Genomic DNA, 12,797 nt, shown 5'->3' on the forward strand with positions numbered 1-12,797 from the left:
TTAGTTGAGAAACTTGCGACATTTTTTGGCCCCACAGTTGCAAGGAAGCTTATTGCCTGGTTCCTCAATGGGGAACTTGTAATCATAGGTGAGCTCTTCGCCCCTGTATATCTTGCGCAAGGCGAAGATGACTATGTGCTTCTGACCGTCAATGTTGATCACGCGGGAATAGCAGTTGGGCTCACAGGAGTGGTTGATGAAGCGAGCTGCATTGCCGTGCATGGTGGCATCCACCACTTGGTAATCATCAATGCGAAACATGTAACAACCACTTCCCTGTGGAAAGCCAAAAATATATTCATCAGGGTCTGCACTCTTACGTAGAAACAGCTCTAATTATACTTCTACTCAGGTCCACTAATCTTCACGTTACCTTAAAAATTAGGGTTAGAAGTAATTAATGAAATCTAGAACTATGGGTCTTAAAGCCATAAAAAGTCATACATATCATTGTTTTAAAGACCTTTAATTAAGCGTGCTTACTGACAGACTAGTACGCATAGCTCTGCTTTTGATTCAAGTAGTACAACATGCTGTACGACATACAAAATCTAATCTTCAGTGTACTAACCTTGCCATCATAGTACTTTTCCCGTTTATCAGTAAGGACCGAGCGAATGACGTTGCCGGCGTACTCGATAACCATCTCTCCAGCATCAATATTCCGCTTACAGAACAGACCTCGGCCGTGTATGGCCGACCTGTCAAAGGTAAAAGAGCGTGGTGGTTTCAAACAGTACAGATTAGGCATACTACAACAGTACAGATTAGGCATACTACAACAGTACAGATTAGGCATACTACAACAGTACAGATTAGGCATACTACGACTTCCAATGTGAGATTTAAAACACGAGTCTCCACTGCTTCTTACCTGTAGACCCCGACAGCTTCCCGGGATGTTTTCTTCAAGTGTCTAAACCTCATCGGCATAGGCAAGTCCATGCTGGTGGCACGCCTGCCAACGCAAAGAAAGCAATGCCTGAAAACCACTGTACAGAGGTACAAAGCAAAAGAAGCAAGGAGGCTGCCGAGGTGACTCACCGAGCTGATTTGAGCTGCACCTCCTCCTCCTCATCATCCTGGGGATTGTATTCAGGTGGCTGGCGGTGCTTGGATGCCAGGAAGTTAAACATGTCGAACACCGACCTCCTGAAGCACGAAAGGGTGAGAGAAAGACATGGTCAGGAATAAACCGGAACCTTAACCTGAGTGATAACACAACACACAGACCTGCTGATAACTCTCATGTCACCATACTACTGATCATCCCCACTGCAGAAATTAATATTTTTCTAAAGACTCGGGCATGGTTAAAGCCAAATAAAATTGACTTTTCTTAGATACCCATTTTGACTTGCAGTAGTATATCACGTATATTTAAAGAAATTAGATTTTTACTGATGTTATTCTTCTATTAAATCACTAAGAACATCCAGACTTTGCTGCATACCTGTGATGCTGTTCAGCACGAGCAGAGCCATGGGGGTTGAGGGGTGGCTCATTAGGCTCCTCTGGTTTATGGAAACGAAAGCGATAGTTTCGGCAGTGCCTGGCTCCATACAACTGCTCCAGCAGAAAGACCACAGCATCATGGAGAACACCCAACATCTTTAACCCATTCACTCCTGGGTTAGGGCCACCACAGAGATAGAGAAGACACAACACAACTTCAATGAGGAGGTGCACAAAGTAATATGTATATATATATATATATATATATATATATATATATATATATATATGTGTGTGTGTGTGTGTGTGTGTGTGTGTGTGTGTACATATATATATATACATATACATACATACATACATACACACACACACACACACACACACACATATATATATGCAAATGTATATGTATATAAAAAGTGGTGACATGGAAATCTCCTTACCGTCAAAAGAGAGCTCTTTGAGTCTAGCATTGGACCGTGCCTCTTGGACTTTATCTGTGAGGGACTTCCAGGCCTCTGAGTGTGGGCAGACACATATCAAAGATGAATACGAAACACTCCATAACACACACCTACCCCTGCTTGAATGGTGGAGGTTTTATGCTAACGGCTGATATTTTCCAACTGGGCAGATTAACCAAAACTGATTTCATGATATGGTAAAGACATAAAAGCCCTTGACAAGGCTGCATATTTAACATAGTGAGAATAATTATTATGCTAGATAAAGTGTGTGGGCAAAAATTCCCACATGTAGTACAATGAACCTCATTTAGTGCTGCTAAACCAACTGTGCACTTTCCAGCCGAGATAAATTAACCCAACGTTGTCCACAACACCATTAAAAAGGAGTGGGAGTCTATATGCTGCTCTGTACACATACTGCAGCTTGACATCGTCGACAGGTTAAGTATGATTTGCCTTAGTTTAGCCATCTTTTTGTATAGGCACTGTTGATTTCAGAATTCAATACTTTTTGTCAGTTCTGACAGATCCTGTATAACTGCTCAATATATCTGTCATCTGTAATCTTCAAAGATTTTGATCATACTCTATGCAATGGCTAGAACTAGAGGTCAAATCTACATTTATGGCATTGCATTTAAGATGTTATAAATAGAAGGAACTTTGGTGGGTGGGTCGGTGTTTTGCCAGTTTAGTTCAGATCTTAAATGGTGACATATGCAGTAGTCCAAAGTAATTTAAATACAAAATTAATGTGTATGAACACTTAGGTTCATACCCACCTTCAATACTTTCACAGCGGACCTGAAAACCATCGTCACTAGAGATTTCAAATATAAGGCCTTTCTTGGGCTTGTAGTCCAGCGAGGAGTCTCTTTTATTGTTTTCCTTGTCAGGTGTGGCCACCAGCAGAGCATTAGGTCCTTTCCCATCACTCTGACCCTGTTGTCCTGCAACAAATATTATAAAAACAATTAGATTAACTTAACAGTTCAGAAATGTTTTCATGACAATGAACATACATACACACACAAAACAAAAGGCAAAGAGCTTTTGTAATGTTATAAATATGACTAGTTTTAATACTAACCAGTAGTCTTGGTCTTCTCACCATGGGGGTCTACGGATTTGTGTGCAAGAGAAGAGGCTTCAGCTGCCCTGGCGGCAGAATCACTGCAAAGCGACATAAGAAGATTTCATAAATAAGTACATCCAAGACAAAAAGGAGACTTGGAGGACACACGGAGCTGCACACTGCACATGGAGACATTGAGCTGTGTACTGCACGAATACACTACCTCTTATTAGAACCTTTCTCATTCAGGTTTCCTGTATCCATTGGTTCAGGTGAATCTGCCTCTCTGCTCCTGAATTAGAACAATATGTTTGTTCGACATCAAACATATTTACTTTATGAAGCCTTTTTTTTTTTTAGACAATGCAAAAATCCCCTCCAGCCATCCCATTACTCTTACCTTGCTGTTGAAGGTGGCTGGCCAGAGGAACTGCTGATGCTTTGCTTTGCAAAAGGAGTATCTTGCTGGAGACCCTTATGCTTCTTTCCACTCATCTTATCTGGACTGGACCGCGTTCTCTTAGCTTTCTGCTTCCCTGTGACTGCAGAGACTGCTACAGTAGTAGTTGATTTGAGTGCTTGTTGCTGGTTTGAGGGTCGGGATATAGGCGTGGTCCGAGAGCTTTGAGTAAAGACTCCAACCACATGTCCTTTGCTGAGGTCTTGAGTAACAGGATTAGGTGCAAGCGGCACTACACCTGCTGTATTTGCACTGGAATCTGGGGTCTGCATTTTGTCTGCACAGACTCTATTGCCTGGGTGCTGCAAATGGATGGTACTCTCTTGATCTCCCTGCTGGTTAACAGACATGCTCATTGTTTGATTTGGTGGAAGAACACATATGCTACTAGCAACTGAAGTCTGAGTTGGACTGCTAAGCTGTGACATCATTGGACCTCCTGAATGAAGAACCATTTGCTGTTCTGGAATCCCCAGGTTATGTGGGCTAGCTTTGAAGAGAAGGTTACTTATGGGTCCAGTGATCTCAGTAGAGCCAATGAGTCCAGGAGTGCTCAGAGACACAGAACCTGTACCCAAAATGTTTCCAGGGCCACTAGGAGGTACAGATACAACATTCAATACAGACTGGTTGGGGTTCAACCTGGGCATAGTGCATGGCAACACATGAGTTGGCGAATCATGTCCCAGGATACCAGGTTGAGTGGTGGTTGAAATTGGCATCCCTTGGGGCAGAAGGGTGGGTTCAAAGTACATCACTCCTGATTTTGGTCGTTTTATGATGTTGGGAATTTTTCGTTGAGATGCAGTGGCTGCTGTGGCTATGGTTCCCAGCTCAACCAGTCCAGACTGAGTGGGAATTCCAGCAGCAATCTGGGGTGAGGACAGGTTTATGAATGTCATGTTGGTTCCAACTTCAGAGGGTGCTAATGTGGGCTGGCTCCTTGATCGAGCCAACTTCTTGCTTTTGCGTGGCTGAAGACGGGAAATTGGGCGCTTTTTGCCGTGCCCAGTGTTGAGCACAGGTGGGGTAGGAGAAATGGATGCAGCACTAGATGCCATTGCAACACTGGGTGCCAATTCGTGTTGCTGTCCAGCTTCAGATACTACAATCTGGGGGTCATGAGAAGGGAGCCCTATCAGGAGGCCTGAGGTGGTGCTTGGAATGACTGGTTGGAAACCTGTTTGAGTGGTGCTGGTGAAAGCATGGATTTGTGGATGAGGCATAGAGACCAACCCTTTACCACTTGCAGGAAAAATGGGCTGAGAAGTGGGAATTCCTGCATTTAGACCAGCTATCACTGGGGAACCTGTATTCATAACACCTGTGGCACTACCAGGTGCAATCTGGATCTTTTGAGTTACTCCATTAGGGAGCGTCTGCAAAACATAGAGTGGCTGCAGATTATGATTGAGTACTATTAGTTTCTCAGGGCCAGGTTTCAGATGAGAGGTTGTGGTCTGAACAGCAGTGCTGACAACTGGTGAAGGGCCTGTGCTAACTGCAGCAACAGGTACATATTTCGTACCCTGAAGAGACAAGTTTGGTGAATTCGGTACGCCTGGTGTGCCAGATGTCCTAGCAATGTCCTGACTCCCAGCTTCCACCACCTGGGTAATACCAGGGCTTGCAATATGATCACCATCAATGCCACTAGGAATGTACTGCTCAGGTGTCATGTGACCTTCTGTTACCTGTGAATCTCCATCGTGCGGACTTCCACTGGACACAGTGCCACCACCTGTCTGCTTGTCTCCCCCTTTCTCAACACCTGACTCATCAGTGGCTAGGGCTAACATGGCGCGATCTGACGTCTCTGACATGAGTGAGCCATGATTTTGGTTGTTCACAGTTGGGCTGCGAGTTGTGAGCACAGACAGATCGGAAGGCAACTCCAGGGGGAGGCCATAGGGCTCCTCCACAGTAATTGAAGAGCTCACACCACTCTCCACAGGTTCCGTGCTAGACAATGGCTGTGGGAAATCTTCAAAGAGTATGTCCTTCCTCCGGTTTACAATAACACCATATCCTTCATCCAGTGAAAGCAGTTCAGAGGATGGTGCCTCTGGCTGCTGCCCTAAAGCTTGCATTGAAGGTGTGTTGAGAACAAACTCCATTATTTCAGATGGTAATATGTTGCCACAGTCATCACTGTTATTGTTGTCAGAATCAGACTTGAGGAGATCTGGAGTGAGCGACAACTGTGCTTCAAGGGGGTCCTGTCCTTGTGACTTCACAGATCCCAATGGGACACAGTTATCTTTCTTGCGGCCATCACGACTGTTGCCGCTGCCACTTCCACTACCTCCTCCACTGCTACTTTCAGCTTCCTTCCCTGAGTCAATGGCCATTTTCTCAACTCTACTCTCCCGGCCTTTCCTTTTTGAAGAGCTTTTGTGTGTAGATGTAGTTGCTGTTGTTGTGCTGCTGGTGTTCACGCTGGCATCACTTTCTGAGCCATCATCAACTCCATCCAGTTGGCCGATTTGCTGGCGCTCCAAATTCTTTGCCGCAGCTGTGGACTCGTCCACTTCAGCATCATTCTCTTCTTCTTCACTAAGGAATCGGTGGATCTGGGAACTTCTACCAAGGCACTGATCAATACTTTCAATAGGAGGAAGTCCAGAGCTAGGGTTGATGATGGTTCGTGTGAAATTGTAGTAATAGGAGTCCTTATGAGAACGCATGCCACCTTCCTCATCGTCTCCACTGTCTCCCGATGAGGATGTGCTCATATCATCAGCTCCGTCAACTTGTCCTTCGGCTGAGCGCTTACTGCTTCCAGACCGCTTTTTAAAAGAACCATCTCCAGTGTTGTAGAAGGGGATGTCTTCTTCACCATATGAACGCACACCATAGAGAGGTGTAAGACCAAAGAACATATTAGAGCGAGCCCGAGCACTTCGTCTAGGGTATCGTCTTTTTGCTGAAACTGAACCATCGCTATCTTCCTCATGGTGCTTGTCCACTCCTTCATCCTCTAGATTGTGATCTTCTCCATCATCTTCAGCACAGTGATGGTCCATGAGATGTTCTTCACAATCATCTGGGTGGTGGTGGCTATCAGACTCAGAGCTCTCAGAACTTGCAGAGGGTGAAAAAATCATTGCACAAGATGACCTCTGCTGGGCACCCTGGCTAGTGAGAGAGATGGAAGTTGATGTGTTTGTGCCAGAGCATGTGCTGGGAGTTTTGGTCCCATTTGGATCAGTCTTTTGAGACATTACAGACAACTTCTCAACATCCTTCTTTTCCCTTGGAACAGGCTCCTTATTTGTTCTGGTCTGGATCGTTGAACGCTTTAAACCCTTCTCTGAGCCTGTTTTTGACCGGGATCCCTCCACCGCACAGCTGTACTTCTTCTCTGTGCTATACTTTTCCCTGGACTTAAGCGATTTCTCTCCTCCCAAACCATCAAGTTTATTAGCTTCATTTGTACCAGAGGCTTTGTTGTTACTATTGACTGCTGTATTTTTGCTATTTTGTGAGGGCTGAACTTGCCCCAGCTTGGTGACATCACTACCCTTTGAGTTGCTGTTGAGGACAGGAGTCTTGCTGTTTTGTGGAGCCTTTTCTCTATCCTTTACAATATCCCTGCTCACAGTTGTTTTCACTTTGGAGTGTTTTTCTTTGGTGCTGGACAATCCATGGCTGATGGTCACTGCCGGACTTGCTTGGGACCCACCCTTTATTACGTCCTCTTCACCTGCCGTTGCTCCAGATGACCAACGGGGCTTCAGAGCTGCAGCGGTAGGGGGCCCAGAGTGGTAGTCATGGGACTTTCTTCCTCCACTTTTGTGCAGAAGCTGGGGTGAACCAGTTTTGCCTGTATCCTTAGGCCCGGGTACTGATGTTGAGTTTCCCTCCTTAATTGGATTAACTTTGTCTTTTGGGAGGGTAGCCAAGGGATGGCTAGACAATACAGCAGCTCCAGCTGATAGATCTGTGTCCTTCATGGTCTGTTTACCCTTGTCTGTCTTGGAGCTGCAGCTGCTCTTCTGATGCCCAGTAAGGACTGCAGTCCCTACGGGTGGTGACACCTGGCTTACTCCAGCCAAAACTGCTGTGGAGGCTGATTTTAGGTTTTCTCCCTCTGACTGTTTTCCAATGACCTCTCTAGTACCATCCACTTTCTCAGAAAATCCATAACTGAGTCTACGTTGGGCTCCAGGAGTTGTAGAGCTTGTTTCTCGACTCAAAGCTCTCATTCCAGTTGGTGGCCTACCTTTCTCAGCATCCCTTACTCCACAGTCTCGAGAGGCTGACAAGGAGGAGGACAATGGCAAAGCACCAGCCTGGCTTGACATACCACTTCCCTGTGGAGCGGAGGAAACTCTCTGTTGAGACAGCACAGGGGAGAGAGAGGAAGTGCTGTGTCGACGGTATCCAATGCTCTTCAGGCTGGAGCTTAGCAGAGGATCTCCCACAGTCACAATCTCATGAGATGAACTGGAGAAATCACCTGGTGATTTAAAAAAAATGTACAAAATTATAAATCAAGCATCCTGCTAAAAGAATGACAACCACGTGATAAATTATTCAAAATATGAAGATAAAACTGAACATAGGGAAATCTAAAACTCATTTTCTCAGCCACTTTAAAGATACCTGGAGAAGGAAGTGGCCTGGATGAAGGAGAGCGATGACAAGGGGGATAGCTGGGATGTCTGTTACGTGAGTAGACCTTTGGTTTTGCCATGACAGGAGTTGACTGATTAACAGTGGGCTTTGAGTCCACTGGAGTAGGTGACATGTCCATTTCTGAAAGTTCAAAGTGAGTAAATCAATGAAGTAACTCAGCAGTTTGCCATATGAAGCCAATATATTCATTAAATCATAAGTCCTCAGGGAGTATGCTGAGATGTTGCATGCCCTACCTGAAATTGGGGGTGGGCTATGAGCAATGGTACGGTTTTCCTCCTGAGCCACTGTGCTGTTTGTGAGGGGTTCTGACACCGGGGGCCGACACACCAGGATTCTGCAGGTGTACACACAACGCTTACGAGCATCTAGAGTACTCCAGTAAACTCTTGAGCACCTAGGAGAAAATAAGGCAACATGTCTTAAGTGTTTCTGCCATTCCTGGTAATACACAAGTACTCCTAGGTCTGTTTACTTCATCGCTCTTCAACCTACTTACTGGTATCCAACAGGAAACAGTTTCCGCTCACAATCTGAGAGTTCACTTAGCATGCCAAGGCAGTCAATGGTCATGGAACCTATTAAAACAAAACATATAGTTATCATCACCATCTGAAAGTCTAACCTATGCATAAAGAATGAGAAAGTATGTACACAGACATCACTGTCAGTGTGCCAAAGAAGTCACATTCCAACCTATCATCATGTGAACATTGTCTGGCTCAAGCCCATTCAGAAATTTCCTTCTGAGACTGATTCCCTCGAAGTCCACCAGGATTCGTCGGGCTACCTCAAATCCAGATTCTGAAACTACCTATATGACATAAATTGGGTTCATCATTGTTATAGGAAAAACAGAATCCTAAAATGTTCTATGGAAATGTGAATCCTGTCAGATTCACTAAAGGATTAGAAAAAAAAACAAAAGGAAAACACTCTTCTTTACCTCGCCCTTTATCAAGTCTCTGTGGCGCTGACAATATACCTTCTTGTCCTCTAAAAAGACACAGTGTCGTTGACGTGCACACATGAAATGGTAATTACTTGTGCAGGAAGATAAACAGCAACCCACTGTAGCTCCAGGTCTCTGACAATTTTCACATCGCTGTGGAAAAAAAACAAAAAAAAAAAACAATAAAGGGTCTTTCAGTCTTTTTTTTTTCTTAGGCAAACTTACACATAACTGTACATGGTACTATGATTTGAACAAATATTCTGTGGCATTTCACTTCATGGGTAAAGAAACAAACACAGAAGCAGATGGAGAGGTGCTCAAACTATCAAGAACACCATACCAACTGTTTGCCTCGAATCACTGCCATGTGGACATTTTTCAGAGAGCCATCATCATCTTCAAACACTTCAGCAGACCACAGTGCACAGTTCACATGGGTCCACTCATTTTGACCGATGTACAGGAGCCTACCGCCCTCCTAAAAAACAAAAAAACAAAAAAAAAAAAAACACTTAAGAAACTTGTGATGTCTTTAATATTTTTGTTATATTCCTGTTAAATATTTCTATTGTTCTATGCAAAACCTCCAAGAAAAAAAGGACAAAAAACAAAAACAGAAAAGTCCCTTTCATTAAAGTAATCCTATCCCTGCAGCGTGCTTAGTCACTTACATTTGTGTTCTCATCTCCATAGTTCAGACAAAGCACACACTGTCTGTTATCACTCACACCAGGTGGAGGGAGGAGCTCAGGACTGTCCTCTCTGCTGTGGTCTGAACAAAACCAATACATATACATAAAATTTCCAAAGCTACAACAGAAAAGACTAGTAGTTTCACCAGTCCAAGAAGTTGAAACTCTGTGACAAGGTTGAAATATTTAAGTGTTGAAATGTTTAAGTGTTAAGGCCTTAAATGATTGGACTCACCGGGTATATTGAGGCGAGGAGGTGGTGGAGGAGGGGTTGTTGGGGTTTCAGGTTCCCCGGGAGCTTTTGGCCGAGGTGCAGGGATTATTTTTTTCATTACCAATGGCTGTTCAGCACGTGCTATTTGCTCTCTCTCTTGCCACTGGGCATAGTTGTGATCCAGGGATGGGGGCAGCACAGCATTGGGAAGCAATCCACTACTGAAGCGTCACAGAGAAAACACTGTTCATTACCACAACACTCACACACTCTAAAATGTGTTTTATGTGCAATAAACTAATGAAAGCAACAGCTTCAAAATAAATGGACCGATTTGTTTTTCTGAGTTTTTGCCCAACCAGTTAAAAGAAACAGCATTCACACTTATGTTATTCATCTGTCAATATTTGAAACAGGCACCATGTATGACATGCCACCTTGGATTTAAGTCACTGTCATTTTTCTGACTCCTCACTTTCATTCTTACAAGCACAAATGCATCTTTATGCTACACACCCTGACAGGTTAAAGAAACAGAACTTTCCAAGGCTGAATAAATCACAAAAAAAACCCACACAGTACTACTTGGCACAGCACTGAATAATTCATATTAACAAATGAAGTCAACCAACAGGCTAACCACAGGTTTTGTCAAAGTTCCTATGTGCAATGTGACACTGCAGGTTGCCCTCAAACAATGAAACTAGACCATACAGACTGCATTCCCTACGGAGGGCTGATATTTCTGCTCTCAAGGAGAGCAAAGAATAGACAGATGCCCTGCTAACAAAATCTTTTAGTTCCACAAAATGTCATTGTCATTCACTAAAATAGCTAAACGTCAGTTTTTGTAGTAGTTCAGCTGTTATATTATTCAAACTTATGTGCATTTCTTAACTTGATTCCTTTGTTTGTGTCTTACAACATACATCTCATCAGATGCAAAGTGACACCTCTGGCTATATCTGTCCTTAGTGTAAGTCTTAAAAACATAATAAATTACTCAGGTCAAGCTAACACAATGCCATACAAAATATACTGAGTATTTCATTGGAAAAATAAATAAATAAATAAGTAAACAGGCCTCTGGGCCAAAATTCCCAAGGTCGCTTTCATTGCAAGATTCATACTGTATCAAAATACTATATGCACATTTTATTTAGGGCTTTAACTGTGCCTTCATATGCCATCAGTCAAACTCACTTGGAGGAGACCTTCTGTGTTTCCCAGAATCTGGACTCCTTCACCTTGAACCATGGAAAAACCCGCTGCATTTGCTGCAGAGGAGACAAGTAAAGTGTTAATAACGCTCGAGATGGTGGTCTACGTGGAGTTCCGCTACAAACAGTGTGAGCCCCTTCAAACTACACTCACCCGGATAAAGAAGGACTTGACCATACTGTTGGCTTTCTTGTTCTCTGGCTGGCCTCCATCTGAATTGATGGCTGTCTGGATGATTTTCGCTATATCATCACTGAACTCCAGCTGAAAAAGATACAGTAAATATTACAGTAAGTGAGTCATGTAATCATTGCTCTCTGCTATGATGCATATAAGAAATTCTCTGTGAGTGAAACTGAGCATGACATTCAATTACAAATTCTAAGTGATTGAGACAGCTACATATATATATATACACACACACACACACATATATATATATATATATATATATATATATATATATATACATACACACACACACACACATATACACACACACACACACACACATACATACATACACACGAATACAAATACAAATACAAATACGAATACGAAATACTTTATTAATCCCGAGGGAAATTCAAGTGTCGCAACAACACCGTCAGCACACACCAAACACAACATAGAATAAAAAGTAGAATATAATAAGATATATAGGAAATAGGAATAAAATTAAAAACAGATCAAATAAAATAAAGGTAAAATAAGATAAAACAAAGGTTGTTTCTGTACATAGTGCAGTAATTGGTAATGTAGTAATAGCCGTAAGGTGAGAAAACTGAGGTAGATAGAAGTTATTGCCAAAGTGCAGGAGTTATATACATAGTATATAATGAATATGCCACAATATAGAGCAGTAGTAGTAAGATATAGCTATATATATATATATATATATATATATATATATATATATATATATATAGCTACACAGCTATGTATATGTATATATTTGTGTGTGTGTGTATATATATATACACACAAAAAACCCCACTCACCACAGATTTGTAACGACCTGAATCCATCTTCTTTTCCACAGATTCAAAATCTAGTGGAGAGTCAGCTGGCGGTGAAACCTCTGTAAGCACAGGGGGATCAGGTCCCTCTGGGGACCGACGGGAAGGAAGGCTCTCCTCTGTCTCCGGGTTCAGCTCAGGTGGCTTCATCACTGCCTAAAAAAATGATAGGAAAGCAATGCTCCCAGTCACCAGGGAAACACAAGAGGTCACAACAAAGCCTTTTAATATAAATACTTCCTGGGGGCTTACTTGTCTGTAGCGCAATAGGTGTGTAGAAGTGTGGGAGTTCAGCAGTGTGGTGAGAACTTGGCGCAGAGAACTCTGAACCTCCTTCTCTAGAGCAGTCCTCCATTCAGCTGGCTGGCTCTCAGTGCAGTTGATGCAGGTGTAGGCCACACTCTCAGGCAGATTGGACAAGAGCTCATACATCTCGTCTGAAACCAAAGAAATGATGCTTACACCATTCTTTCTTTTTTTTTTCCCCCTAAGCATATTAACATGCAACAAAGAGGTGAGCATGAATGGAGTTTTCTGAGTCTTAAAACTGAGATCATTTACCCTGAGCATGTGTGTAAGTAGGAGAGGACAGAGTGGA

At 43.1% G+C, this 12,797-nt stretch overlaps 1 protein-coding gene across 1 annotated transcript in view; it reads right to left on the reverse strand.

The window, feature by feature from the left end:
* kmt2a (lysine (K)-specific methyltransferase 2A) overlaps nucleotides 1-12,797 on the reverse strand; it is a 29,859-nt gene continuing 17,062 nt past the window's right edge. The window contains exons 14-35 of the mRNA XM_030776355.1: nucleotides 12,452-12,636; nucleotides 12,182-12,355; nucleotides 11,334-11,444; nucleotides 11,163-11,236; nucleotides 9,981-10,180; nucleotides 9,725-9,825; nucleotides 9,394-9,531; nucleotides 9,045-9,203; nucleotides 8,795-8,912; nucleotides 8,598-8,676; nucleotides 8,335-8,495; nucleotides 8,066-8,218; nucleotides 3,398-7,919; nucleotides 3,221-3,286; nucleotides 3,013-3,095; nucleotides 2,705-2,872; nucleotides 1,899-1,973; nucleotides 1,454-1,628; nucleotides 1,045-1,152; nucleotides 875-958; nucleotides 572-701; nucleotides 1-276 (exon numbers count right to left, since the gene is read on the reverse strand). Coding sequence (XP_030632215.1) covers nucleotides 1-276; nucleotides 572-701; nucleotides 875-958; nucleotides 1,045-1,152; nucleotides 1,454-1,628; nucleotides 1,899-1,973; nucleotides 2,705-2,872; nucleotides 3,013-3,095; nucleotides 3,221-3,286; nucleotides 3,398-7,919; nucleotides 8,066-8,218; nucleotides 8,335-8,495; nucleotides 8,598-8,676; nucleotides 8,795-8,912; nucleotides 9,045-9,203; nucleotides 9,394-9,531; nucleotides 9,725-9,825; nucleotides 9,981-10,180; nucleotides 11,163-11,236; nucleotides 11,334-11,444; nucleotides 12,182-12,355; nucleotides 12,452-12,636 — 7,340 coding nt within the window. The remainder of the gene's footprint in view (nucleotides 277-571; nucleotides 702-874; nucleotides 959-1,044; nucleotides 1,153-1,453; nucleotides 1,629-1,898; nucleotides 1,974-2,704; nucleotides 2,873-3,012; nucleotides 3,096-3,220; nucleotides 3,287-3,397; nucleotides 7,920-8,065; nucleotides 8,219-8,334; nucleotides 8,496-8,597; nucleotides 8,677-8,794; nucleotides 8,913-9,044; nucleotides 9,204-9,393; nucleotides 9,532-9,724; nucleotides 9,826-9,980; nucleotides 10,181-11,162; nucleotides 11,237-11,333; nucleotides 11,445-12,181; nucleotides 12,356-12,451; nucleotides 12,637-12,797) is intronic.

The sequence above is a fragment of the Chanos chanos genome, chromosome 6 (assembly GCF_902362185.1).
Source record: "Chanos chanos chromosome 6, fChaCha1.1, whole genome shotgun sequence".
Classification (NCBI taxonomy): domain Eukaryota; kingdom Metazoa; phylum Chordata; class Actinopteri; order Gonorynchiformes; family Chanidae; genus Chanos; species Chanos chanos.